Source organism: Rutilus rutilus (genome assembly GCF_951802725.1).
Source record: "Rutilus rutilus genome assembly, chromosome: 1".
NCBI classification, from domain to species: Eukaryota; Metazoa; Chordata; class Actinopteri; order Cypriniformes; family Leuciscidae; genus Rutilus; species Rutilus rutilus.
The window spans coordinates 13,360,892-13,387,936 of record NC_140209.1 but is presented as its reverse complement, the minus strand read 5'-3'; the positions used below and the strand labels follow the sequence as shown (position 1 = coordinate 13,387,936).

At 39.4% G+C, this 27,045-nt stretch overlaps 1 protein-coding gene and 1 long non-coding RNA gene across 2 annotated transcripts in view; both read left to right on the top strand.

Moving 5' to 3' along the window:
• The first annotated feature begins 6,072 nt into the window (after positions 1–6,072).
• Positions 6,073–27,045, top strand: part of LOC311299392 (uncharacterized protein) — a 42,340-nt gene continuing 21,367 nt past the window's right edge. Inside the window, exons 1-2 of the mRNA XM_084422937.1 lie at positions 6,073–6,120; positions 13,924–14,091. Coding sequence (XP_084279063.1) covers positions 14,034–14,091 — 58 coding nt within the window. The 5' untranslated portion in view covers positions 6,073–6,120; positions 13,924–14,033. The remainder of the gene's footprint in view (positions 6,121–13,923; positions 14,092–27,045) is intronic.
• Positions 14,737–23,708, top strand: LOC311299399. The gene is made up of 3 exons (XR_014629114.1): positions 14,737–16,177; positions 16,294–16,389; positions 21,779–23,708. It is a non-coding gene; the product is annotated as an uncharacterized lncRNA (long non-coding RNA).

Here is a 27,045-nt window from a genome sequence, read left to right as displayed (position 1 = left end):
GACTAGGTACATGTGACCCTCACATGGCCCAGCAAAATCTACATGTATGTGCTCCCATGGTTTGCTTGGCCACTCCCATGGGTGGAGGGGTGCTTGGGATGGCATTTTCTGTATTTGTTGACATGACTGACACATTTTCACATACAGTTCAATGTCAGCATCAATACCAGGCCACCACACATAACTGCAAGCAATGGCTTTCATTCTGACAATTCCTGGATGGCCAGTGTGCAGTTCCTCCAGTACTCTTTTCCGCAGCTTGTGGGGAACAACGACTCTCATGCCCCGCATTAAGCACCCGTGTTGGACGGCCAGCTCATTGTATCTGGAGATGAAAGGTGAGAGCTCATTATTATTAGTCAGGTTGACAGCTTGAGTCCCTTTTATGACCATTTCGACGACTGTAGACAAGGTTGGGTCACTCATAGTCTCACGTCGGATATCAGTGGCACTGACAGGGAGTTTCTCCATCTGTCCGAGGTAAAACAGCTCTACAGCATCCTTTTTCTCACTGTGCTCTACTTGTAACGGCAGACGGGAAAGACCATCGGCATTTGCATGATGCTCAGCTCTTTTGTACTCTATTGTATAGTTGTGCGCAGACAAAAGTAATGCCCACCTTTGCATCCGCGCAGCCGCCATAGACGGAATTCCTTTTTGCGGCCCAAAGATTGTAGTTAAAGGGCGGTGATCTGTGAAAAGCGTGAATTTCCGTCCGTAGAGATACTGGTGGAATTTTCTGACGCCAAACACTATGGCCAGAGCCTCGCGCTCAATCTGTGCAAAATTCTGTTCTGCCTTGCTAAGTGTGCGTGACGCGAAGGCTATTGGCTTTTCTTCACCGTTGGGTAACATGTGGGAAATGACGGCACCAATGCCATAAGGTGATGCGTCGCATGCAAGCCGAATGGCGTTCTGAGGGTCATAGTGTGTCAAGACATTTTGTGACACCAGTTGTTCTTTAGCCTTTTTGAATGCAGCATCGCACTCTGCAGACCACTGCCAGCGTTTCCCTTTACACAGCAGGGCGTTCAAAGGATTTGCTATGTTTGCCAGATTGGGTATGAATCTTCCGTAATAGTTTAACAGGCCGAGAAATGATCTCAGCTGTGTGATGTTTGATGGAATTGGCGCATTGACAATTGCACTTACTTTTTTAGGGGACTTGTGCAAACCTTCTGCATCAATTATGTGACCCAGGAATTCCAGTGAGTCCTTGAAGAAGTCACATTTCCCTTTTTCAGCATGCAAGCCAAACTGCTCCAGTCGTCCAAGGACTACATCCAGGTTTTCCAGGTGTTCAGCTTCAGTCCACCCGGTAACCAGAATGTCATCCAGGTAACAATGGACATTAGGCAGACCTTGTAATATTTGGTCCATAGCTCTCTTGAATATGGCTGGAGCCGAAGCGATCCTGAATGGAAGGCGATTGTACTGGAATAGCCCTTTCTGTGTGGAAATTGTGAGGAACTTCCTGGATTCCTCCTCGACCCTCATTTGAAGGTAAGCATGTGACAAGTCCAATTTGCTGAAACATTGTCCTCCCGCTAATGAAGCGAATAGGTCCTCAATGCGCGGTAATGGATAGTGTTCAATGTGTAAGACAGGGTTTACCGTCACCTTAAAGTCACCACAGATGCGCACATCTCCGTTTTTCTTTATAACAGAGACTATTGGAGTAGCCCATTCACTGTACTCTACCGGTGACAATACTCCAATTTCAGTGAGACGGTTCAGCTCCGCTTCGACTTTTGGACGAAGAGCATACGGAACGACTCTGGGCTTGCAAAACTTGGGTTTGTGTTCAGATTTCAATGTTATTTTAGCTTTGATGTTCTTCATTTCTCCCAACTGTTTAGAGAAAATAGTGGCATGTTTCTGCAGCACAGCTTCTAGCGTCTTCAATTTGACTGTTTTTATTTCTTTCCAGTTCAGTTTGATCTGACGCAACCACTCTCTGCCATAGAGTGGTGGATAGTCCCCCTGCACGACATACAATGGAAGAACAGCTGTCTGCTTGCCCATTTTCACATGTACATGGATTACACCTTCAGGACGCAATGCTTGCCCAGTGTGTGTTCGAAGAACAATGTCCGTTGAGCATAGGGGCAGGTGTTTCAATATTCGATCATAAGTCTCTGTTGAAATCAATGACACTGCTGCGCCCGTGTCCAGTTCCATTTCCAGTGACATACCTTCAATTTCTGGTTTCACAGTGATACTGGACTTTTCTCCTGGCTGTGACAGTTTATACAGAGCTAAATCAGAGTCTGTGTCATCATCATTGGACACTAAATCAGCATCAAGGCGGTGTACATTTCCTTTTTTTATACAACCTTTCTGCTTAAATGCTTTCGTTGGCCGTGCAGCTTTTGCTGTGTTTCCAGTCTTTGTTTTTCTGTCATCATTAAAGTTACTTTTCCTGCAAACGCAACTGATATGGCCCTTTTTTCCACAAGCATTACAGTTTTTGTCTTTAAAACAACAGTCATCGTCACTATGGTTATTCTTCCCATATCGTTTGCATTTGTTTGCAGTCTTACTCTTTGATAAAGACAGTGCATTTACCGTCAGTGATCCGCTGAGTTGGTGTGCTTCGCGTGACGCTGTTTCCATGGAGACCGCCAACTCTACCGCTCGCTGAAACGTCAGCGTAGACTCAGTCAACAAGCGCTTTTGAGTAGCCTCACTCTTCAAGCCACATACAAATCTATTGCGAAGTGCATCATCCAAATATCCCCCAAATTCACAGTGTTCTGACAATCCTCTAAGCACTGCAACATATTGTGTCACCGACTCACTCTCCTCCTGATTCCGCTGATGGAAACGAAAACGCTCCGCGATGACATGGGGCTTCGGAGAGAAGTGCTGCTGTAGTGTGTCTGTGATGTGCTTGAAGCTTTTCTCTTTCGGTTTGTTCGGCGCAATCAGACTTCGGAGTAGTCCATATGTTTTTCCTCCAATCACACTGAGCAGCACAGGCACTTTCTTGTCGGCCTCAATACTGTTAGCTTCAACGAAGTGTTCAAATCTTTCAATATATGTGGTCCACGGTTCGATGCTTTCATCAAAACCTTCCATGTGGCCAATGGTAGCAGCCATCATCCTAGCTAACCTAGATCACTTTAGCTACGCAGCGAAAATAAAATAAAAGTTGTAGTATTGTTACGCCTAACTACTCACGATTCACTGTAGTAGCTTCGTGGTAATTTAATCCACCTCGTCGCCAATTATGTTATATTTTTCAATTTATCAATGATAAAATGTTTTCAACATTTTTCAATGAATCAATTATAAATAAAATATGGACTGAAAGAGGTTGTATAGATATAATTAATTATAATCCGCGTCAAAAATTTAGTCAGAACATTTTAGAGGATGTAGTAGGACCAATACAAGACAGTGTTATATGGTGTGGTGATTTTAATTCAAAATTTAATTTAAAATTGACACAAAGATATGCTATGAAAAGGAAAATAGAATTCCTAGATGGAAACTGGAGAAAGTAAATTGGGAAGTTTTGCAAGAAATTTGTGAAAAGAGATGTTTCACACTTTAAGTAGAGAATCAGATGGATGTAAATGAATCAGAAGGAATTATGAATTTCCAGTGTTGAATAGTGGGAATAAAATAGCTGTCAACAATCTAGAAAAGGATGAACTCCTGGTTCAAATATTCAAGAAAGTTCATAGCTCAGATAATCTTTCTGAAGTGGCCAGGCAGTGTAGGAATAAAACCTTAATGGAATTCCCTAATATTGTAAAAAAAAAAAAAAAAAAAAAGATGTCAGAAAATCCTTTACACTTACCTTTAAACATGTTTGAGTTGAGAAGAGCAATCATTAGTGCTAGACAGACTACTCCGGGGAAAGATGGAGTGTGTTATAAAATGTTGGCACAAATGACAGAGAAAACACTGGAAATAGTATTAAAACTGTTTAACCAAATTTGGGATACTGGACAACTCTCTTTGGTATAGAAACAAGCAATAATAGTACCAGTTCTTAAACCAGGGAAAGACCCATCAGATCCTTCTAGTTACAGACCATTGCCTTGACCTCCCATTTATGTAAAATCATGGAATGAATGATCACAGAGAGAATAACGTATTTCTTAGAAAGTAAAGCTCTTTTATCTCCATATCAGAGTGGGTTTCATAGGGGTCGTAACACAATGGACTCTGTTTTATGTCTAGAGTCAGACGTTAGGAAAGCATAATGCTGCGTTCACACCAAACGCGAATATGCGTCTAAATTCGCGCCTGCCACGTCTAGTTATACGCGTGACCACTTTGTGTTCATTTGCGCGTCAAGAGCGAAATTGACGCTCGGAAAAACAAAAGTTTGAATCGAAATTTACGCGCGTCAGAGGCGAAATCCGGAGGCGAAAGTTTCGAAACCCGTTGGCGGCCATCTTTTTTAGATGTTTATCGAGCATTAGCATTATTCGAGAGAGTCACCGCTCGTGTATGCTCTGGAGAGCAGAAACAGCTGCGTAGGGGACATTGACGCTGTACTTGGGTCCACCAGACCCTCCGGAGGGTTTCAGGAGTTTCACAATTTGCTCCAGGAGCTAGGTTTGGTGGACCTAACGGTGAGGACGCTGACGAGGACAGCGTAGGCCGTATAAGGCCTCGGCCTCGAGTGGTCGCTGCCTGACGAGCCCGCGCTGTACAGCCCGGCGCGAGGTTCACCCTCGCCCGCACCCACCTAATCTGTCATTTATTTTTGTTTTGATAATAAATGGAGCCAGCCTCCAAAAGTGAAACCTGTCCTGTGATTTTTTTTTTTCGTTTTTACACACTAAATTGTGTTTGTTGTCTTTACATTAGATTAATTATGTTTCATATAATCTAGAATAGATATGGAATAAATTGCATTCAATACAAAATGAGTATCTCTCATATATTGAAATCGAGTTTTTATGTGAAAGATTTGCTTTGTTGTGCAACCTTCGCGCTCGTGCGGACGCGTCGAGTATAATCCAGGCTTAACGCCTGGTTCACACCAGACGCCGAAGCAACGCGGAACGGAAAATCACGCGCGGTCCGGCGCCTGCCTGTTCACACCAGACGCGTATTCTCCACGGCGGTCGACAAGCGCTTCTGCTCAGTTGTTGTTTATTCAGAGCTATTTTTTACTTCATGGGTAAGTAAATAACCTCATAAAATGAATACACCATGTTTCTGTAACCAAGAAGTTTGTACACTTCTTTTATTAATCCGTTGTCGAGACACACAAGTGTTTAGTTAATACTCGCGGTATTTTAATTTGAAAATTGCTTATATTTTGACAATTGACCGGATATCTCGTGTTTCTTGGTGTGACTTCCTGCCGGAATGGACGCGAATCATTCCGGGTAAGATCTGTTTTCGATTATGGAAGTATAGCTTACATGTCAGCAGCAGAATCAAACCTCAAGAGATTAGATGTTTTGCAAGCTCAGGCTCTGAGAATCTGCAGTGGATCATTCAAAACATCTCCGGTATCATCGATGCAGGTGGAAATGGGAGAAATGCCTTTAAGAATCAAAAGATTGAAATTAATGATGGCATACTGGGTTAATCTCCATAATGACATAATGAATTGAAGAGAAGGAAGTATCATAACTCGGATGAGAATAAGTCATACTGGACTTAACAGTACACTATATAAAATGGGAAAACACCAAACTGGGGAATGCATACACTGTAGCCAACAAGAAACAGTTGAGCATGTATTAATCCATTGTAGGAAATATAATAACGAGAGATGTCACCTTATTCAATCATTCAAGAAAGTAAAACCTCATGACCTTTTCTTTATCAGGTCTATTACGGGAAACAGTAATTGATGAAATTATTAAATTTGTTAAAGAAAGTAAATTATATAAAAAGAATATAGCGGTTTTTGTTTTGTTTATTATGTTTTATTTTCCAGTTTGTTTATTTGTTTTGCTTGTTTTTATGTTTATTTATATTTTGTATAAAAGCAATTAACTTGATCCATATTCCATTCCAGTTGGTGGCGGTAATGCACCAATAAGCTATAGGCTGCCAACCGCCAATAAACACCAAAGAAGAAGAAGAAGACACACACACACACACAGAGAGAGAGAGTGTTTCAGCGTCGAGTCTTTTGAGGTGAGGAGAGCAGTTCACGGTATTTCTCATATTTACACAACCATCACACACACTTTACACAGTTTGATTAAGCGACAGACTCATTTCTGTATTGTTTTCATCGATCACAGCGATACTTGTGCGTCTTTTCTGGCGTCTTCCTTCTGAAATAAACATTTAGTGCAGCAGCAGCGAGCATGAGGAGAATATGTTGAGTTCATTCAGACCTGAGCGATTTTGTGTTCGTTTGTGTGATTGACTCGATGTTTGGAGTGAGAACTGTTGCTGAATGTCAAGTTAAAGTTTGAGATCTGTGAGGGGAATGGGACTCAATATCAAGTGCTGCTGCTGCCGGTGTTACGGATCAACTGGGGATCATGTTAACTGGGGACGCGCGCGTGCACGCAGATAGTTTTACCTGGATTTCCAGCAGATGTTGAACGGTGACAGATTCGTCACAGCGAATCTTTCACTGAGCAGATTTAAAAGCTTTCAACGTTATTGGTAAATGTTTGTATCATATTAGGACACTGTTGTTTACTCTGTCGCTGCTCCGCTGAATGTTTCAGACGCATTTAAAGGAGTCATAATGTTGTTTTAACTTTGGTACCCAATGCTCTATTATAGTCTTTCAGGCACTTCTAAAAAAGAAAAGTGGAAAAAAAATCACCACAGAGCCCCTCAGACCCTTATTTCTAAGGCATTATTGTCTCGCGAGATCTGATGCGATGTTTTGGCTGTCGTGGACGGTCATTATAATAATGCAAATGAGGGGCGCGTTGATTGGTTGCAGGAAGGAGGGGGGTTGACACCGCAGGTAACTTCAGCATCATTACAAACTGACATGGCGCAAGTTGTCAGAACCCGACCCGGCCGCGACATATGGGATTCAACCGTACATGTTTGAGCCGGACTCTGAACCAGAGCTGGAAAGGGAAGATGTAGAGTTGTTGGATGCACGTCTACATCAAGATGTCTCTGAATGGTAAAGACAATCATTTTGACTGAGACATACATTAACATCAGTTCGAGCAAAAACGTGTGTTGCTATTTTCTCCCACATAAATTTACCTTTTATTTAATGTAGATTACATTAACGGAGATGTAGTTTTTTTTTTTTTTTTATCAGCTTACAGAGGTTTTGAGACTTTTACTATCATGTGGTGTTTTTGCCTTGTTTCACGTTGTGGTTATTTAGACATTCAATATGTTTCTTCTTTAGACATGCAACGTGATGTTATACTTGCATTTAAACAGTTTTAGCCACTGAGCATGGACTCCTGTACCGTCACTACTGTAGCTGCTAGTGTAAAACAAAGTGGAAAGATGTGGCTAGCATTCGTAGAGTCCATTCCCCGTGTTTACCTCGAAGGTAACGTTACATACAATAGCCGCATTAGCTGTTAGCTGCTATTTGTTAACCACAGTAGAGCAATAAAATCACAGTCTTACCTTTTCAATTTCTGGCAAGTCCCTGATGGTTGGGATGGCACCTTTTCCCAAACGGAGCTTCGAGGCCAAGTTCGCCTGATACTGCCCCAAATTTGTAAATGATTCCGGTGTAAAATGTTTAGCACACACACCTAACGATACGCCACTTGAAAGAGTTGTTGGGACAGCGTCATTAAAAATGAATTTCCTCCACTGTTCCCTGATAGTTTCGTCCGTTTTTGGTAGATAAAACACATTTGCATGTTGTTTGTGGCAGTCACCCACAGAGCATCTCAAGTGTGCACTCGATTTCTCCATCTTTCTCGAGTCGACTAAACTGAATCTGAGGGGGAGAGGGGCGGGCTTCCCGCGGCATAGGTTTGCGGTGTCCATATTTGGTATATCCTCCCCCGTCTTGACGTCAAGAGGGGGAAGAAATCAAAATCTCGTTTTTTCGTGCGCGTGCACGTGGCCTATTTTACAAACCCTGAGGTAAACAAACGCTTCACTTTTAAATATCGGCTTCCCGGCCAGTGTACAATCATTATGCAATCATAACATACATTGATTCTCGTGGAAAAGTGAAATTTCTACATTATGACTCCTTTAAGGGAAGTTTTAATGTGTTTTAATTTCACGACACAGACCACGCCCACATTATTTTGTTACATTCGTTTCAATGAAATTGAATATCTGATGACAACTGTAAGTAGATTAAATAAATTATGCTATTGACATTGTGTCTTTACAGTGCATGTGTATTCGCAGATTATTGTTATGATTAGGGCTGGGCGATTTAAATCGCGATATTGTTATGCGCATCTCGTCAGTAAAGCCGGTTCCTTGATTAGTAGTAAATCGCCATCACCTGCTTTCAGATGAAGCGGCATTTACTACAAAGAGCCGTAGTTAACTGACAAGCTGAGCCAAATCACATCAATATCGCGGACGTATCGCCAGCGATTTTTAATGCGATATGGCTCAGTTAACTACGGCTCTTTGTACACAGCAAAACCTCCAGTGTTAAATTAACACCCCTGGGAGTGTATGAGTCCACACTCAAGAGTGTTTACGTTAATGAGATAACTAAGTGATTAATTTAGTGATGATTGAGCATTATTGAAGACACCTGATGTTAACAAGTAGAATCGCTGAAGGAGAAAATCGCAAATTGTAAGTTACCATTATTGTGATGGGTAGTTGCTTTAGTTGGTCTCTGACCCTTTCATGAGTACTTTAGATTTTGTTTGACGGTTGTATCTGAGTTTAAACTGCCAGTTGAACAAAGAAATAAAAGTGATCTTTGTTGGTTATATTATGACAATCATCATTTGAACTTGATCACTGAGCTCATTAAGATCCTTCTTTCTGACTTCGATTTATGTTGTTGGTTACAGCATAACTGTGAATCTGAATAAATGGCCAGAATTTTTGATATAAAGGGTTTCTTAAAACTTGTTTAAAAAAAAATCATTCCTTTAGGCACACACATACATGTCAAGATTCAGTCTATGCATCTCAACAATGGTGAGGAGCAGAATATTCAATGAGGAAAAGTAAATTACATAGACAATTCAGATCATAATTTATTCATACCGCAATGCATGATGGGAGCCATTAATGAGTTGTGATTGGTGGCAGCCACTGCAACATGCTTTATTATTGTCACCACCATTGTTGAGATTCACAGGCTGATTATTGATGTCTGAACGTCTTTTTGATTAGAGCAATGTTTATTAAATATTTTGAATTATAAGTAAAGTCCTGATAATCATAGGCTGAAGAATCACAAAACTGCTGCTAACAAGTTAAACCAAACTATCTTAATATGTTTCACTTTTCAGATCACAGTATGATTATGTCAAAACATAACCAACACTATAAGATAATAGTTTACTTTGTTCATATAACTGTTATAAATCAATAACAGCAGACAAACAACAGTAAATATTAAAGTAAACATATAATGGTCTAGAGCCCAACTAAAGCAAACACCCATCACCTTAATGGTAACTTACAATTTGTGCTTTTCTTCTTCAGTGATTCTGCTTGTTAACATCAGGTGTCTTCAATAATGCTCAATCATCACTAAATGAATCACTTAATTATCTTCTCAGCCCTAAATGCCGCTCCATCTGAAAGCAGGTGATGGTGATTTACTACTAAATCAAGGAACCGGCTTTACTGACGAGATGCGCATAACAATATCGCGATTTAAATCGCCCAGCCCTAGTTATGATGCCAATTTGTGGCTTAATTTAAATTGAGCAGCAGTACTGCTAAAAGGGATGTCAAGCATTTATTTATTATTTATTTTAATGTTACTGAGGAATGAGTTAAAACATAAAGCATACAGTAGGCTAGACTCCATAAATGTTCCTAAAGAGTGTTGAAAATTGAGAAGCCATAGTTTATGGATCCAGTGAATTACCCACAGCATTTTTTCAGGGGAATGTTCAACAAACATATTCATTAGCTAACAGGTATGAAAGAAACAATAAAAAAAGGAAGAAAAAAAAAGAGGAAAAAATAATAGGCAAATGTGCATGCATGCAGGACAGCTGTATTTGCCAACAGTGGAAGATCTGACCACACAGTCCCACCTTCCACATTCTGAACATTCAATCTAAAGAAGGGAGAACAAACTATAGACTAAGTTACATGTTAATGAAGAACAGTTACTTGTTTTGCAATGTATATGTATACATTTTTCTTACCCATTGGCCAGTTTGGCCTTCATACCTATGCTGCTCTCCATCTAATGTAATCATGTTATATTAGTAAATAAATGTCACTAGGGATGTCCCGATCCGATCCACGGCATCGGTATCGTGCCGATACTGGCCCAAAACGCTAGATCGGATATCGGAGGGGAGAAAAATTATTATCCGATACCTATGATCGATACCTATTAGGGGTGGAACGGTACGTATTCGTAATGAACGTACGTTCGGTGCATGGATTTACACGGAGAATACACGGCATAAAAATAAATAAAACTTGCGTGCACATTAATTAATGTGATACTGTTAGATACGCGCATAGACATATGCGGGAACGCGCATCTGTATTGCTTCAAACGCTCGCTTTATCATTATACGCGTGCAGCGCGTCCTATTCGCTTTGGACGCGCGAATGGATTCAAACTGTTCAAGCATCGAACTAGACGCGATAGACGCGAATTTGACGCTCTATTCGCGTTTGGTATGAACGCAGCAAAATGAACAGGCTGCGATGTCAAGATTGCATTGCTGGAATGTGTGTGTGTGTGTGTGTGTGTGTGTGTGTGTGTGTGTGTCAGAGAGAGGGAGGCACGGGCGCGATCGAACAGTGGAAACATAAAAACATACTCCGTCATTTTCATACAGGACATCATTAAAACTGCAAAAAGTGTTTACACATTCTACATTGAATAAAAAAGAAAATCAAATGTGTTTTTAAAAGTAGTATTATTTTACACAGAAATAAATTATTTATAATTTAGATGAGAATAAAGTTAAGTTAATAAAAATTTTAAGGAAATAAATATATTTGATCTGAAATATAGCAAATTAATTTTAAACTCATTCAGGTACAATTACCAAACATATCTCAAGGTCTTTTGAATAAAGGGTGGCAGTCTTTCATTATCATCTGTTGTTGTGGACTATATACTGGAGAAGTATTTGTTCTCCATTTGAGTGAGATATTTTTATGTGGCTAATTGAGCAAAGTGCTTCCATATATTTTATTATTAGTAGTATTAGTTCAAGAATAAAATAAAAATATCGGATTGATATCGGTATCGGCAAATAGCCAAAGCCGCGGTATCGGTATTGTATCGGAAGTGAAAAAGTGGTATCGGGACATCCCTAAATGTCACAGTTGTATTATCTTTTTAAGAACAATTTAACACACCACCACCCTTCATTGTGAAATTTTCACATCTCCTCTTTATATAATCACGCTCCTTTCTTGAGCAGCGATCGGGATATTGGTTATCCTGCAAAGTTTTTGATTTGTCTAACTTTAATTGCATCCATTTGCTGTGGCAGTATATGGCCTAACAACAATGACACTTCATTTATAGACCTTTTAATCTGTTCCTAATGGTTAGCAGACAACAATAATGAAAGCACATGATGTGATGGATAACAAGTAAAGAGAATATGTTAATGAGATTCATGGTACCAGTCAAATGAAGAGAACTGGCATAATTTAAATTTATATTACATAAAAAGATTGTGTCATATTTCTTTTGTTAAAGAGGTCAGCAAAAAAGTAAACAATAAAGCATTTCCTATTGTTTTAGAGAGGGTCATGCTATGCATGTGAGGTGACAAATGATTAAGAGGTTAGTGACAGTAGGCCTATGAGAATATTAGCCATAGAGAATATCAGTATATATTTGTAATAATTCATTATATCATATATTTTGCTTATTTCAGTAATACAATTTGTGGTTGCCTTTCAGTGTTTTTCACTGGACTTTAATCACTAAAGACAAAGTGTTTTCTACATGTCCAATACAAGACATTAGATACACAACATTCAAGTTCATGCTCCTACTGAGCATAATGTACATTTACACATTTGGCAGACACTTCTATCCAAAGCGACTTACATTGCGTTTCAAAGTACACCTTTACATTTATCAGGTCTTAGTTTCCCTGGGAATCGAACTCATGAACTTGGTGTTGTAAGTACTAACGCTCTACTGTTTGAGCTACAGGAAAGCTCGACACTATGTACAATTCAATATTACTATATATTTGCTATATAGAATTGTTCTGAAAGAAGAAGAGTCAAAATTCGTTTTTATTTTTTTATTTTATAAATCTGTTGAAAATGTTACAAGTTCATGAGATAATTAACTTCATGACCCTACGTGTATAAGCATAGCTGCTTTATGTCCAGGGAAAAGGATACAGAGGCGTCAGAGCTGGTTGTACAGAAAAGAGATCTTAATATAATCAGCAGAGTAAAATAAGCTGATAAGTGTTTTTATATAAAAAATAGTAGATCCATTATAAAATTAGGCTCTATGCAGATCAATAAATGCAACTTGAAAAAAATGTAAATGACTTTGCAATTTATGTTTCTTTTAGGTAGCCTAGCTATAATTTAATCTACATCTGTTGTTATTTGTGATTAGAACTCATGACAACACACTACAGAAAATATGATACACTGATGTTGAGAAGAAGATTCTTACACGTCTTCTGAAGTGCACTGACAAGTCTGTTCATCCAATGAAACCGAAATGCCCCATGTTAACATAGGCGTGGTTTCTGAGCTTGACACTTAAGTATGTTAAACTTATTTGAAATTGCGCCAAATACGCAGGAATACACACTTCAAAAACAAATCGCTTTATTATGCATACCAGTGTGTATACAAGTTACAACTGGTGAAACATACGTTTTTAATCATGGATCCGTGAAAAATGGCTGCGACGAATCTGTAGCCGTCTAACATCTGCTGGAAATCCAGGTAAAACTATCTGCGTGCACGCGCGTTTCCCCAGTTAACATGATCCCCAGTTGATCCGTAACACCGTTTTATTTCTACTCTAACATCTTTGGATTAAATTTGGTATTTCTTTACTTTGCAGTGTTAAAATAGACTGGAAAAGAAACCGCTAAATACTTTACATTGAGCCTATAGGTAGCCACGTGAGACAATTTAAACCTATACATGTAAAAATTCAATTAGGGCTGTCAAACGATTAATCGCGATTAATCGCATCCAAAATAAAAGTTTGTGTTTACATAATTTATGTCTGTGTACGGAGTACAATTATTTTCTATATATAAATACACACACATGCATATATTTAAGAAAATGTGTTATTTATATATATATATATATATATATATATATATATATATATATATATATATATATATATATATAATATAAATATATATATATATACACAGAATACATGCAAATATTCCTTAAATATATACTTGCATGTGTGTGTATTATAGAAAATAATTATACACCGTACACGCACGTATTATGTAAAAACAAACTTTTATTTTGGATGCAATTAATCGTGATTTTTTTTATATATATATATATATATATATATATATATATATATATATATATAAAACAGTTTGACATAGTAAACGTTATTGTTTTGTGGTGCTCTTTATTTTAATAAAGGTTTTATGATAATTGATCATTGTCAGTTTCTGCACATAGAAAACTGTAACATGTTAATTATCTAATTACATTATTGCAATGAATGTAGTTATTATAATGTTTAACTATATTTAGATTCATGTGGACATTTTATGGTTTAGTAGGGAAGTTATTTACCCGAGTTTCAACTGTGTTTCTTCAATAGAGCAGTTTTACAGGCTTTTATCATGTATCCTAACTCAAATAATGTTTTTCTATCAGCAAACACTCAGCTGTATATTCCCATCAGCTACAAGTGAAGACGAACATCAGAGCATCAGGAAGAGCTGAAATCTGCAAAGACTGAGTTTATTAAAGAGGACAGTGAGAACATGAGTGATCCAGAACCCTGCAGAATGAAACACACTGAAGATCCTGAAGAACAAAGAGGTTGGTGTTTATTCTTCATTCATTCATGATGCTGAAGAACATTCATGTTAGAAACATTCAAGCATATTTAGATAAACAGTTAGCCTAAACTATGAAATGGGTACAGGGAACATTTCAACAAATGTTCAGTAGAGGGAGGTTTGAGAAACTTTAATATTGATTGTCAACATCAAACCAAGTATTATTTTAGCTCTGGTTTATATTTGGTTTGCAAGTTTTTGCAACCATGTTACATAAATGTTGGACATTACTCAATATAGTTTACCCTTTTTTTATTATATTTTAAGCAATAAAAAGTAAACTGTATCAAGAAAATTTATATTCAAATGTCTATTTAAATTATGATATAAATGACCAATAATTAATTGCCGTTCCAACTGGAACGCAGCAAAACTTTTATTTCTGGTTCCCCATGTTCACATGCGAATGAATGGGAGTCATTGGAATTAAAAGTCTAGTGTGACTGGACTGTAATAATTAAAAAGTTGTATGTAAAATAAATTGAATATCAACTCAAACATTGATATCAACATTATGAAACTATTGTAGAATTTTTAATGCTAACATTACATTAGATAATTGTTTCATTAATCAAATATATTTAATAGGTCTTTGCTACAGAAACAGGGATTTGTGTCTATAATGTCTAGTCTATAATGTCTAGTATATAATATAATAATTATTAGAAGATTAATGTATCTCATATATGGAAAGTACTTTAGTTATTACATTGTAAGGGTCTGACAGGTCAATTTAGCTCAAAGGGAATTATTAATTCACTCATAGAGAATGTTGAAAGAATCGCTTATTACGGCTGAGCAAATGACTCGTCCAGCGTTCAGTATCAGCTCTGCAGCGGATATAAATATCCAAACTAGTGAAAAGACTATTTATTAGCAAGGTAACTTAGATCAGCAGTTTAATGGTGCGTTCACACCGGACAAGAACAGCGCGTCAGGCGCGAGTGATTTCAATGTTAAGTCAATGAAGCGACGCGTTACGCGCGTAAAAAATTCCTCCGGTGCGAATGAAGCCCAATTTATACTTCTGCGTCGGACATACGACGTAGCTACGGAGTAAGTTCGACGTTGTATGCAACGTGTTGGTTTTAATTTATACTTCTGCGTTGTTGTCCGCGTTGACGCGCAATTACTCATGCAGAGGGACCATGTGAAACCCAAGGGAGGAGTTCTAGCAGACCAATCACAGCACTTGCGTCCGGGTGGAATTGACATTTTTTTGGAGAGGTTCGCGTCAGGGTACGCCGAAAGGTACGTGCGCTAAACACAGCCTATGACGTAGCTACGGGGTAAGTTCGACGCAGAAGTATAAATTGGGCTTGAGGTGTAGAGTGCGGCGTGGAATACGCCTCATTCGCGTGTCAAGTTCGGGCGAATTGAGCGTCTGGCGCGTTAAGCGCGAATGATTTTATGTAGTGCTTTTTGTGCATTTACGCGTTTGACGCGAATTCACTTCTGCCTGCCGAGTTGAAAAATCTGAACTTCTGTGTCAATTCGTGCCACGTTAATCAATCAGGAGCCTGCTTGCTTCACGTGCCATAAAGTGACATAGCATAACAAACTCCCGCTTGAAGTCACTCATCAAAATGGAGGAGAAACTAATTTTAGCTGTGAGTGGTCACCCGGAATTATATGACTCAAGTTCATACTTGAGACAGGAACAAAAAGGACCTCGCTTGGAAGAAGATTAGTGAGGAGATTGAACAGCCTGGTAAGTTGTAAGATATACAAATTTCACTTTTGAGTCACGTTATTGACCTACTAACCAGCTAGCAAGCTGCCGTGCTGCTAGTTTACAACTACTTTTCACTAACAAGATAATGTGTTTATTCAGAGGATGTCTGCCGTAAAAAGTGGAAAAGCCTCGGGGACATGTACCTGAAGGAGAAGAGGAAGGAGATGGAGAGGAGTAGTGGGTCAGCAGCAAGAGGTGGAAGTTTTCTCAGATCTTGGGATTCCTCGGCCCCTTCGTCACTCCACGAGAAACGACGAGTAACATGGAAGGGGTCGAGGCCCGTATCCGAGAGGACAACCACCTCGAGGACAATCAGGGGAGACAGTGACAGGTGTGTTTCCAATAAAGACACATTACAAGGCATATATGCTGTCATGTTTACAGATGAAGAAATGTAATCTCTGAGTTACTAATGTGTCGTATTAACATTTAATATTGTCTTGACAGAGTCATATCAGAGAGAGGGTGATCAAAGAACCCCCTCTTCTTCTCCTCCTGTCTCCCCAGTCCCTGGTCCCTCAACCCCTGCTGCTGAACCTAGAGGTGTGTAAAGGCAATAGTACAAACAATATTTCAACATGTTACATGCACAAAACATTAGTCCCCTTACTAATAATCATTGTTTTTGTAAATGCAGACACAAATCCATTGCAATCTATGCAACCAATCATTTGCATACATTTTAGCTACTGTTCATTTGAATGTTTATCTATGTATATGTCTGAAGTATAACTTTAATTACTTAATATGTTAAAGGGATTCTCCACCGTTTTTTCATATTAAAGGAGAAGTTCACTTTTAAAATGAAAATTCTGTCATCATATACTCACCCTCATGTTGTTTCAAACCTGTATGAATTTCTTTCTTCTGCTGAACAGAAAAGAAGATATTTAGAAGTTTATCAGTAACCAGACAGTTTTTGGGTCCCATTGACTTCCATAGTAGGAAAAAAATATACTATGGAAGTCAATGGGACCCAAAAACATGATGCGATTTCTGCCTTCTCTCTGTCAGTAAACTCCCATTTGAAACGCGTTCGAAAAGGATCTAGAACTCTGCGAAAATTCAGTCAAACAGGCAAACAGACCCACAGGCATAAAGCTTGAGATCGCATCTTTTAAATGAAGTAATTTATATAAAAAACAAATATTCTCAGCTTCTGTAATCTGTACAAAAAGAGAGCGACTCCAGTCGAGCTCATTACGAGCCATTCAAAAGTAATGTGATCACTCCCCGGAGAGCGCATGCTATTCAAACGCAAATTCTGAGAACCATTTCAGAGCTGTGAAACGCCCACATCAGCTGTAAACAAAGCGTCGCGAGTGAAACATAATAGCCTACCTTATGGAGAAAAGATTCCTCAGAACAGTGCTGATATGAGGAGCAATATCTCCTGATATGAGGAGCAGATCCCGCTGAGGAGTGAGGTAGGCTGTTTTCTTTTCTCAAGTGTTGATGTGGAATAACGTTGTGGAATAACGTTATGGAATAACGTTAGTGTAGGCCTATGCAAACCGCAAAAAGATGAATCGCATTTCTATAATATGACTCGCCTTTCTGTGAGATGAATGAAGGGTACATATTTGTAAAGACTGTTTAGCCTAAATATGAATCGCGCGTCTGTGTGTGAAAGAATAAACTGCTTTGCTATAGCCTACTGAGATGAGTAAAAATCGACTGAAATATGTTGAAATAAAATGTATTTGTATAAGCAACGTATTAAACAGTTTTTAGGCTACTGTAGAATATACTGCCACATCAAATAAGCTTTTGTTTAGCAATTTCTGCTCATATCTAACGTTTTATATATATATATTCAAATTAATGAATACATATGATAAAATGTAGGCCTATAATTTTTTTTTTTTTTTTTTTACAAAGAAAGAGTACACTTGAAATATTGTTGAAATTGTAATTATTGTTGTAATTGTAACATTTTTAATAAAATAGCAAAACATATTTACAAGAGAGATGTAAGCGAAATCTTAAATGGTCAATATAAGTCTAAATACATCTTTTGTCCTTGCATTGTGGCTCAGTCAGTGTCACACCTGAATGATTGGCTCATTAGGCAGAGTCATTATGCAGAGTCGGTGGGACATTGTAATCTAAGGTGTAAACTACTCCTCCTTCACGCCCCCTCGCATATTGGCTTTCCAAGCAAAACCTGTTTTACACCATTTAAATCACTGTTTTTTTTTTGTGAACGATAAAGCAAGACTATTTTCACATCATTTTGAAGCTAGAACTCAAAGGGACAACATCCATTAGTCAAAAGTCTTGTGGACACATATTTCATGTTTTTTGTGGTCTTAGCCCTGTTTGTGCTATATAGAGTGAATTTACACCTTAGCCATTAACATGTTTATAAATAACTGAAAAAAGCACAAATGTCAAGGCATGTCAGAACATCTCAAGGACCCCAAAAACAGCTTGGTCCCCAGAGGGTTAAACTGTTATTCCCTTAACTAAGATGAGTTGATACATACCTCTCTCATCTCAGTGCGTGCACTCAATCGCTCTGGTGCACGGTGACACTTTGATAGCACTTAGCTTAGCCCAGTATATTCAATGGGATCTAACTGCAATGAATTTAGAAGTGACCAAACACATCAACGTTTTCCCTATTTAAAAACAGTTACACGAGTAGTTACACAACCAAGTATGGTGACACAAAATAAAACGTGGCGCTTTTCTAAGTGGGTTAAAAAGGATAACTATAATGTATGGCGGAATAGCACTTTTGGCAGTAGTTCGACTCGGCGCAGTAAACATACCTGCAAACTTGTCGCTTTTCGGCGACAATCGCCGTTTTCTTGGTCAATTGGGTCATTTACGTGAATCGCGTAGAACCGGAGAGTTTTATTTTCGGGGGGGGGGGGTATATTGTTTCTCACAGTAACTGCCATGCAGGCTAGAATTGCGAAACATTATTGGATAATTCTTATAATTGACATTTCTCTGGGCCAATCGGAATCTTAGCACTTTTTCTCTTGGCCAATTGGAATCTTAGGACTTGCGTCAGAATCTTGAAGCACACAGCGTCAACTAAGCTGAGCTCGCCATTTGATGAGACGGCTGGCTACCGTGCGAGTCTAATGGAAACTCGCGCATGAATTTTACTGCATTTTAGCGCCCACCAAAATGATTTTTTGTCCTGCCAAAGTCTTATTTGATCGGTGAGTAATGTAGATGAACGGCTGCGTTTGTGACAGGGCGTATGTTTAACTGAAAGAACGAGCAGAGAGAGAGAGAGAGCCGGTCGCGCGCGCGCACTCTCTGTGTAAACGACTTCACCGTCTCCAAACTAGGCGCCTCTCTCTCCCTCGCACGCACATATTAATCAAAAATAAATCGACACGGTGGTAAAAGGTCGAAAGACCTTTTTTTTCTGAATTACTGCTGGGTGTGAATTTTGCTAAATAAGTTTCCTTATCTTCTCTGAAAAGCGTTCTGGACATTCAGCTGACTTAAACAACACTTTAATTAAACGAAATAAAACTATACAGTGATGAAATGTTTTTATGTTGACACAAATCTTGGATGTCAGTGTCCTAACTGCTGGCATAATCACACAACGCGCACGACACGTCCAATTCGCGAACTAATGACTCCTTTGAACCGATTCATTTTAATGAATGGTTAAAACAACTAATCTTTCAAACAGTGAACTCAGGTGACGTCTGAATCAGTAACACTTTACAATAAGGTTATATTTATTACATAAATTATATAAAAAAGTACAGTTTGCTAACTCAAGCTTAAACTTCAAAATAAAGAAAACCACTTGTTTTAAAAAAAAATAAGCATATGACTACATTTTTCCACACAGTGCTATCAAGAATCGATAAGAGAATTGGATCGATAATCAGAATCGTCAGTGGCATTATTATTGATAAAATCTTATCAATTCCCATCCCTATGTGAAGAGTTTATTTTTTTTTTTTCGAGTTAAAAGATTTAAACATTTTGCTAACATGAGGTCTTATTGTGTCACTGTCAGTCTTTTTACATCAGTGCAAAACTAGGGTATGCAGATTAATTATTATTATTATTATGCATTATTCATCAGCATGCATTGATTAATCCCATGGCATGTAGCAAAAAAAAAAACATGCCATACCCCCCCCCCCCCCGACACTGTCACCTTTTTTAGTCTGAGGAGTTTGCAGGTCTGAGTAAAAAGTCACGTTGGTTCTACTTCTAATGACAGAAGTGAGGGGGAGAGGATTTTTAAGGTGTGACTTTTTACTGCGCCGAGTCAAACTACTGCCAAAAGTGCTATTCCGCCATACATTATAGTTATCCTTTTTATCTGCTTAGAAAAGCGCCACGTTTTATTTTGTGTCACCATACTTGGTCGTATAACTACTCGTGTAACTGTATTTAAAGGGGGGGTGAAACACTCAGTTTCAGTCAATCTCATGTTAATCTTGAGTACCTATAGAGTAGTATTGCATCCTTCATATCTCCAAAAAGTCTTTAGTTTTATTATATTTATAAAAGGAAGATAGGCTGTACCGAGTCTTTCCGGAAAAAAAACAAGCGGCTGGAGGCGTACTTTGTGGGCAGAGCGAAAGAATCACGTCAACATTAACTATATGTGATCATGTTGTTTACTGGCTGTGCTTGCGCGATAGCTAACAACAAACAGACATTTGAAGCAGTTTTACTCACCGCCTGCGGTTCCAAGGCACGATTGTGAACCTTTATCGTTGGGACTGCTCCATCCTTAAGCATTAGAAGATCTGCAAATCCGGCGTCGAACTGGGCAGCGCAGCCGATGACTTCCCTAACCCCCAATTTCCACCAGATGCGGAACGGCTCCGCTGCGTGACAGCTCCGTGTTCCGTCGTCCGTCAATACCCACCAGGTCCGGATTTGTTGCGGAACGGCTGCGGTCATGACTGACAGCTGAAGTCACGAGGACCCACGAGATCTCGCGAATTCATGTATGATCGCGCGATATAAGTGCTCAATTGCTGCGGAGCTCTCCGGCATCCGGCAAAAATAGAAGCTCTGCGTATCTGCTCCGGAGGGCTGCGGATCGCCGGAGTCGGAACGCAGCTGTACCGCATTCAGTGGAAATACACTCATTGACTTTAATGGAAACCTATTGACTCCGCCGCCGTGCCGGAGCCGTAACGCAGCCGGTGGAAATTGGGGGTAAAGCCGAGCACAGCGCTTTGATGGCCGTACTGCTTTTGCTCTCTTGCTCTGGTCTACGGGTACGCGCGCGCCCTTCCGGGAGAAGTGCCCTTAGGACCCGTATAAGGAAATTCCGCCACATCTGACGTCACACAGGCCCATACTCGGAAAAAAAACTTTCCGAAACTTGTGACAAACCGGAAGGAGTATTTTTGGCACAGAAATACTCCATCTAACGTACAACTTAATTTTTGAAACTTTGTCCATGTTTAGCATGGGAATCCAACTCTTTAACAGTGTAAAAAACTCAGTATGCATGAAACAGCATTTCACCCCCCCTTTAAATATTGAAAACATTGATGTGTTTGGCCACTTCTAAATTCATTGCTGTTAGATACCATTGAATATACTGGGATAAGCTAAGTGCTATCAAAGTGTCACTGTGCGCCAGAGCGATTAAGTCCACACACTGAGATGAGAGAGGTATGTATCAACTCGTCTTAGTTAAGGGAATAACATAGTTTAATATGAAAAAAACGGTGGAGTATCCCTTTAAATCAAGTTCAAAACAATATCACACTTGCATTTAAGCACTGTCTATGTCACTCACACAGGCACAGATATTATTCTCACAATATCTAGACAATTTTGTCGTTTAAATGCAATTTTTAAACCTTCACTTCATGCCTTCTCAAGTTTAGGGGGAGAAAAAGATTTTTTTTTTTTTTTACAGGCCAAGGAGAGCTCGTGTGTTGTATTTTTTATAATTTTTTTTTTTTTACAGGCCAAGGAGAGCTCGTCGGGCCCCGTGAGCGGTCACCGGATGGTCCAACCTCCGGTGCCACCTCCAATACCCCCAACCCCCACCCCCACTGCCACTAACCACAGACTAGCACTTCCTCCTATGCCTTCTGCACAGAGCATGCTGCCTCATCTTAAGGACAATTATAAAATTAGATTATTTACAAATGGAAAATAGCTACACTGTGCTAAATTTGGAACAATTGGGGGTCCCCCCCCCAGAGTAGTAAAAAAAAAAGAGGCAGCAGGCTCTGAAGGAAACGCAGAATGCTCTCCTTCCTCTTCTCCTACATGCTGTTCCCTGGGGCTTTTCCAGCTTCCAAGCGAGGTCCTTTTTATTCCTGTCTCTACAAATTTTTTTTTTTTCTGTTCGTATTATTTCTTTTATATAATTGGCCTTAATAAATTATTTTACAATCTGACTAAATGCCTGGTGTGGTTCTATGCAAATCAAAGCAAATCTTTTATCACATAACTTGATTTTTAATATACCTACCTTTAGGAGTACCATCCCAAGAACACCATCCCTACTGTGAAGTATGGGGGTGGTAGCATCATGCTTTGGGGGTGTTTTTCTGCACATGGGACAGGGCGACTGCACTGTATTAAGGAGAGGGTGACCGGGGCCATGTATTGCGAGATTTTGGGGAACAACCTCCTTCCCTCAGTTAGAGCATTGAAGATGGGTCGAGGCCGGGTCTTCCAACATGACAATGACCCGAAGCACACAGCCAGGATAACCAAGGAGTGGCTCTGTAAGAAGCATATCTGTGCTTTGTTTAAAGCTGTACTAGACTGGAATAATTTGCCTGTAGAGATTAGATCCATTACTTCTTTTCGGTTGTTTAAACAATCTATATTATCTTATTTTAAAGTAGATTGCACATGCTATCATTGAAACTGTCGTTGTTGTTATGTGTACTGTTGCTCTTTTTTTTTTTCTTTTTTTTCTTTTTTGGGTGGTGTTTTGTGTTTTGCCTGTCTGTTGATGTATTGTTAATTGTAAATCCTGTTATGTTCTTTAAGTTGTAATTGTGTTTCATTGTAAGGACCCCCTCAAAAACGAGATGATACATCTCAAGGGGTTAATCCTAATAAATTCTAATATCAAGGTTCTGGCGTGGCCTAGCCAGTCTCCAGACCTAAACCCAATAGAGAATCTTTGGAGGGAGCTCAAACTCCGTGTTTCTCAGCGATAACCAAGGAGTGGCTCTGTAAGAAGCATATCTGTGCTTTGTTTAAAGCTGTACTAGACTGGAATAATTTGCCTGTAGAGATTAGATCCATTACTTCTTTTCGGTTGTTTAAACAATCTATATTATCTTATTTTAAAGTAGATTGCACATGCTATCATTGAAACTGTCGTTGTTGTTATGTGTACTGTTGCTCTTTTTTTTTTTTTTTTTTTTTTTTGGGTGGTGTTTTGTGTTTTGCCTGTCTGTTGATGTATTGTTAATTGTAAATCCTGTTATGTTCTTTAAGTTGTAATTGTGTTTCATTGTAAGGAGCCCCTCAAAAACGAGATGATACATCTCAAGGGGTTAATCCTAATAAATTCTAATATCAAGGTTCTGGCGTGGCCTAGCCAGTCTCCAGACCTAAACCCAATAGAGAATCTTTGGAGGGAGCTCAAACTCCGTGTTTCTCAGCGACAGCCCAGAAACCTGACTGATCTAGAGAAGATCTGTGTGGAGGAGTGGGCCAAAATCCCTCCTGCAGTGTGTGCAAACCTGGTGAAAAACTACAGGAAACGTTTGACCTCTGTAATGGCAAACAAAGGCTACTGTACCAAATATTAACATTGATTTTCTCAGGTGTTCAAATACTTATTTGCAGCTGTATCATACAAATAAATAGTTAAAAAATCATACATTGTGATTTCTGGATTTTTTTTTTTTTAGATTAGATTATGTCTCTCACAGTGGACATGCACCTACGATGACAATTTCAGACCCCTCCATGATTTCTAAGTGGGAGAACTTGCAAAATAGCAGGGTGTTCAAATACTTATTTTCCTCACTGTGTGTATATATATATATATATATATATATATATATATATATATATATATATATATACACACACACACACACACACACACACACACACACACACACACACCTAAAGGATTATTAGGAACACCATACTAATACTGTGTTTGACCCCCTTTCGCCTTCAGAACTGCCTTAATTCTACGTGGCATTGATTCAACAAGGTGCTGAAAGCATTCTTTAGAAATGTTGGCCCATATTGATAGGATAGCATCTTGCAGATGGAGATTTGTGGGATGCACATCCAGGGCACAAAGCTCCCGTTCCACCACATCCCAAAGATGCTCTATTGGGTTGAGATCTGGTGACTGTGGGAGCCATTTTAGTACAGTGAACTCATTGTCATGTTCAAGAAACCAATTTGAAATGATTTGAGCTTTGTGACATGGTGCATTATCCTGCTGGAAGTAGCCATCAGAGGATGGGTACATGGTGGTCATAAAGGGATGGACATGGTCAGAAACAATGCTCAGGTAGGCCGTGGCATTTAAACGATGCCCAATTGGCACTAAGGGGCCTAAAGTGTGCCAAGAAAACATCCCCCACACCATTACACCACCACCACCAGCCTGCACAGTGGTAACAAGGCATGATGGATCCATGTTCTCATTCTGTTTACGCCAAATTCTGACTCTACCATCTGAATGTCTCAACAGAAATCGAGACTCATCAGACCAGGCAACATTTTTTCAGTCTTCAACTGTCCAATTTTGGTGAGCTCGTGCAAATTGTAGCCTCTTTTTCCTATTTGTAGTGGAGATGAGTGGTACCCGGTGGGGTCTTCTGCTGTTGTAGCCCACCTGCCTCAAAGTTTTGCGTGTTGTGGCTTCACAAATGCTTTGCTGCATACCTCGGTTGTAACGAATGGTTATTTCAGTCAAAGTTGCTCTTCTATCAGCTTGAATCAGTCGGCCCATTCTCCTCTGACCTCTAGCATCAACAAGGCATTTTTGCCCACAGGACTGCCGTATACTGGATGTTTTTCCCTTTTCACGTCATTCTTTGTAAACCCTAGAAATGGTTGTGCGTGAAAAACCCAGTAACTGAGCAGATTGTGAAATACTCAGACTGGCCCGTCTGGCACCAACAACCATGCCACGCTCAAAATTGCTTAAATCACCTTTCTTTCCCATTCTGACATTCAGTTTGGAGTTCAGGAGATTGTCTTGACCAGGACCACACCCCTAAATGCATTCAAGCAACTGCCATGTAATTGGTTGATTAGATAATTGCATTAATGAGAAATTGAACAGGTGTTCCTAATAATCCTTTAGGTGAGTGTATATATGTATATATCATGGGTTTGCATACATAATGATATTTTATACATGGGGAAAAAAGAACCTACAATGTTGACTATCTTAATATATATTTTCTTAATTCATTATAATACATTATAATGCATTTTTTGTTACTTACAGGCCTGAGGGATGAAACGAGAGTTAAATTCAACAAGAAAAATAGGAAAACAAAGCAGTAATTGCTTGTGGTCGAAAATGTTTGGAAATAAAATAAAAAAAATATTCAAGAGATGACAATTTTGGGATTTTGTAATAAAAATAAACAATATTGTTAAGGATAAAACGGTGGGTCACATTAGTAGGGTTAAATATAAGAACTTAAATCAACCCTAAATGTATTCACAAAATAAATGGGCAGCAGTTTCTTCTAAAAGACCACAAAATGAGCAAGTTTAATCATTATCAAGATATTTACTGATAGATGAAAAAAACGTGTCGTTCATATCTTTTAAGTTGTTGCGCGTGCGATAACGCGTCGTAGGTCACATGATAACGTCAACATGGCGGATGATGTGCGGCTCGCATTCATACTTAACGAGATCTGGCTATAAAGTATACTCTTTTAGCGCTCGTCAAGTAAGTACTTATTGAAATTAAGTACCTACTTGTTGAGTATGCAGTTTCGAACGCAGCCATGCTCTTTATAGGTTTGTGGGTGGCTCTTAAAAGAGCCGTTGGGGGGAAGTCATGAGGAGGACTTCAAACGCTACTCCGTCAGCTGCCATGGTACTGCTCCCTCCGCCGAGAAGTGTTCCATGAAAACCTCCCTCACCTGGAGTGCCTCCCTGGAGGAGTTGTTGGCTGCAACCCGATACATCTTCCATTGCAGCGGTACATCCTCCATTGTGAGGAGAGGATGCCAAAGGCGTTCTCCACCACCAGCCTGGCTCTGGAGAGGCAGTAATTGAAGACATGCCTCTCTGGAGGAAGCGTGCATCCAGGGAAGGGCCGCATGAGGTTCCTCCACACCGGGAACGCCTCATCAGCCACGAAGACATGGGGCTGGGGTCCTCTGTCTTCAGCACCAGGTAGAGGGTGGTCAGGAGGCAGATGAAGTGTGCCAGCCAGAGAGCCTGTCCAAAGGCGGAGTTTGACAGAATTCCACCGTCACTGGTCCTGCCGTACCCCCCAACATCGATCACCCGGAAGTGATACTTTGCATCCACAACTGCAAGCAGAACAATGGAGAACGTTCTCTTGTAGTTGTGGAACTGGGATCCTGAGTTGGGGGGTGCCTTCAACACCACATGCTTCCCATCCACCGCTCCAACACACAGAGGGAAGTTCCACCGCTCCTGAAATCCCTCTGCGATAGACCTCCATTTATCGGTGGTCGGCACAGCCATGTAGCCCTTCACAAGGCAGTCCCAGATGGCAGTCACTACCTGGGGGACGATCTGGCACACTGTGGAGACACCAACCCTGTAGCTGGACGCTATCGTCCTGAATGAGTCCCCAGTGGCAAGAAACCTAGAAAACATTCTTATAAATATTATTACAAGTACACTTGTAGTTACATATTCAACTATACAATCAACAGGTATACTATTAAATGGTTTATGGTATATTAAAATGCCAATAATCAAGCACTACATATAGACAATAATCAAGCACTACATATTGCTTATAGATAGAGATATTTAATTTCTAGGTTAATGTCTAGGTTATAGCAGTTAATCACTAGAAAGATCACTGTATTACAGAGAGACATGACAGTATCACGTCTGCAAAGAGAATATTTTAATTTCTAGGTTAATGTCTAACGTTAGGTTATAGCAGTTAACTGAGTATCACTAGAAAGAGCACCAACAGTGGTATCCTTACCACAGTTTAAAAAAAACATTGATAGCATAGCATATGTTAGCATATTGAACCATACTGTATTTAAAATATCTTAT